This window comes from Austrofundulus limnaeus, unplaced genomic scaffold (assembly GCF_001266775.1).
Source record: "Austrofundulus limnaeus strain Quisiro unplaced genomic scaffold, Austrofundulus_limnaeus-1.0 Scaffold7, whole genome shotgun sequence".
NCBI lineage: Eukaryota > Metazoa > Chordata > Actinopteri > Cyprinodontiformes > Rivulidae > Austrofundulus > Austrofundulus limnaeus.
The window spans coordinates 1,487,245-1,489,029 of record NW_013952409.1 but is presented as its reverse complement, the minus strand read 5'-3'; the positions used below and the strand labels follow the sequence as shown (position 1 = coordinate 1,489,029).

Genomic DNA, 1,785 nt, shown 5'->3' with positions numbered 1-1,785 from the left:
CCCAACCCACCAATGGCATTTAAACCAAACGGGGACTCAACTTAGGTCCCCAAATGCACCAGTTGTCCGGCATTTTGTCTTAAAATTGCCCCCAAATGTCACCAAAAACAAATCTACACATACACACATGGGAATCATGTCAGTAAACACTAACCAAACTATTTGAATATAAATTTGTATTGCTCATGTAAAGTCTGATCTCAAAGGTTTTACGTACTCAGTCCATTTGGTCCAGATCTTGTAAAGCATGTCTTTTTTGCATCTTGAGGGAAAATGAAAACTTTTCCATGATGTATATTTCCTGTACAATGTTAATCCACTCCTCGATGGTTGGGGATTCGACTTTCAGCCATTTTCTTGTGATGGCTTTCTTGCTTGATACAAGTAACATACCCAATAGTCTTTTATCAGTGTTATTCCAATTTGTTGTAGGTACATCACATAAATACAATATTTCACATTTAAGTGGAATTTTTGCACCAAATCTGTGCCCAGTAGTTAGAAATAACCTGACATCCCCAGAAAATATGGAAGTGGTTAGCACCAGTAGCCARATAGTGTCCAACATGCATCTCCTCTTGATGATGTTTCTAAGCAGGGGCAGTAAAATATTTAACAAAGAACAAAGCCAGTTCTAAATCAAATCCACARGAGTCAAATTGTCATAGTACCTAATTATTTTTACTCAGTTACATTTACTTGAGTAAGTTCTTGTAAAATTTATACTTTTAGAAGTAGTTTTACTGTATCATACATTTTTCTTTTACTTGAGTAATATTACTATGAAGTATCACAACTCTTTGAGTAAAACATCTGACTACTCTACAGGTTATACTTGACCAAATGATGAACCAAAGTGTTTTAATTAAATCTGCACCTGATACAGGCACAGACCACAATTAGTTCAAATTATAATTACTATTATTAGTATTATTACTGTTATTAGGTTTGGTTAACTTGTGTTTTCCCTATTAATTAGTTATTTATTCTTCATGTTGCCAGGTGTCCTCAGTCAGTAGTCACTTCCATCCAGCAGGACCTGAGACAAACACCAGTCCTACAAAACTGAAAACTTCTCCTGATGRATCTGGTAAGAGCTTGGAAAATATGCCAATAGACCATTTCATAGTTAGAAATTAGCACAAATGCGCAAAGTGGGCCTATCGAGAAAAAGTTGAGGTTACAATGAAAACTCCATTGTAATTGCAAACTTTAATTTAAACTTTTTTTTACACTTTCCTTTCAGATCGTAGACGTGATTTGTCATGAATATCTAAATATGCTTTTTGAGCTCGAGTTTTCGTAATTCCAGTAGTGTTTTTATATCTTTTATCGAGTTGACCTGGGACCCGTAAAAGCTGGGCTTCYCTATGTTTATGCACGTTTGTGATCGTTTCTAACTATGAAATGGTCTATTAGCAAAACAGCTATGCTAATAATAGCAAAACTCTAGTAAAAGTAGCAAAACGGACACCAAAATTAGAATCAACAAAACAAATTGGTAAAACTAAAAGTAGGGGGGGAAATGGATGCTAAAATTAGCCGAACAGTAGCTAAATGCTAYTTGTAGAAGTTATTCCTATTGAAGGAAATGAAGCAACCACAGTGATATTTTGAAAAGWATAAAAAGTCATAGAACGCTGTTTTTACTTATCTGAACATTTTGATAAATAAATATTAAAAACACCCAGTAGTAGTAAATAAAAACATTGGGCCTTATGCAAGAACATGTTCGTATTCTTATCCTGAATTTCTCTTACTTTTGTTCGTACAAAGGGTTCGTAC

General features: G+C 34.4%; 1 protein-coding gene across 5 annotated transcripts in view; it reads left to right on the top strand.

Moving 5' to 3' along the window:
• The window catches only part of wnk4a (WNK lysine deficient protein kinase 4a), a 55,364-nt gene that overhangs the window by 48,143 nt on the left and 5,436 nt on the right, over window positions 1-1,785 (top strand). For all 5 annotated transcript variants that reach the window (XM_014032463.1, XM_014032454.1, XM_014032445.1 and 2 more), the window contains one exon: window positions 1,003-1,090. In XM_014032463.1, the coding sequence (XP_013887917.1) occupies window positions 1,003-1,090 (88 nt within the window). The remainder of the gene's footprint in view (window positions 1-1,002; window positions 1,091-1,785) is intronic.